Below are 525 nucleotides of genomic sequence, written 5' to 3'. Positions count from 1 at the left end.
TGCATTATACAACAATCATGAACAGCAAAATCTGCATACAACTTGTCTTCAGCTCTTGGGTCTCTGGCTTCTTTACCATCATTGCACCTCTCCTCTTGGGTCTAAACCTTGACTTCTGTGCCTCCAATGTTGTTGATAATTTCTACTGTGATACTACTCCCCTCTTGCAGATCTCCTGTTCAGACACCTACGTCATTGAGACCTTAGGCTTCATTTTAGCTTTGGTGACACTCATAATTACGTTGATAATGGTCATAATATCATATGCCTACATAACCCATACAGTTCTCAAAATCCCTTCATCTAGTCAGAGGAAAAAGGCTTTTTCCACGTGTTCCTCTCACATGATTGTGATCTCCCTTTCTTATGGCAGTTGCATCTTCATGTATGCTAAACCTTCAGTCAAACAAAGAATATCAATTTCCAAAGGAATTGCTGTGCTCAATACCTCAGTTGCCCCACTTTTGAACCCTTTCATTTATACTCTAAGGAACCAACAAGTGAAAACAGCCTTTATGAATATGA

The 525-nt window shown here is 39.6% G+C and overlaps 1 protein-coding gene across 1 annotated transcript in view; it reads left to right on the top strand.

Moving 5' to 3' along the window:
* LOC102837739 (olfactory receptor 6C6-like) overlaps positions 1-500 on the top strand; it is a gene marked incomplete at its 3' end in the record, with an annotated part of 37988 nt that extends 37488 nt beyond the window's left edge. The window contains exon 2 of the mRNA XM_006869913.1: positions 321-500. Within this exon, the coding sequence (XP_006869975.1) occupies positions 321-500 (180 nt within the window). The remainder of the gene's footprint in view (positions 1-320) is intronic.
* Between the last annotated feature and the right edge of the window lie 25 nt (positions 501-525).

The sequence above is a fragment of the Chrysochloris asiatica genome, unplaced genomic scaffold (assembly GCF_000296735.1).
Source record: "Chrysochloris asiatica unplaced genomic scaffold, ChrAsi1.0 scaffold00138, whole genome shotgun sequence".
NCBI classification, from domain to species: Eukaryota; Metazoa; Chordata; class Mammalia; order Afrosoricida; family Chrysochloridae; genus Chrysochloris; species Chrysochloris asiatica.
Note: the sequence above shows the minus strand (reverse complement) of the source record. Positions and strands in the feature narration are given on the sequence as shown.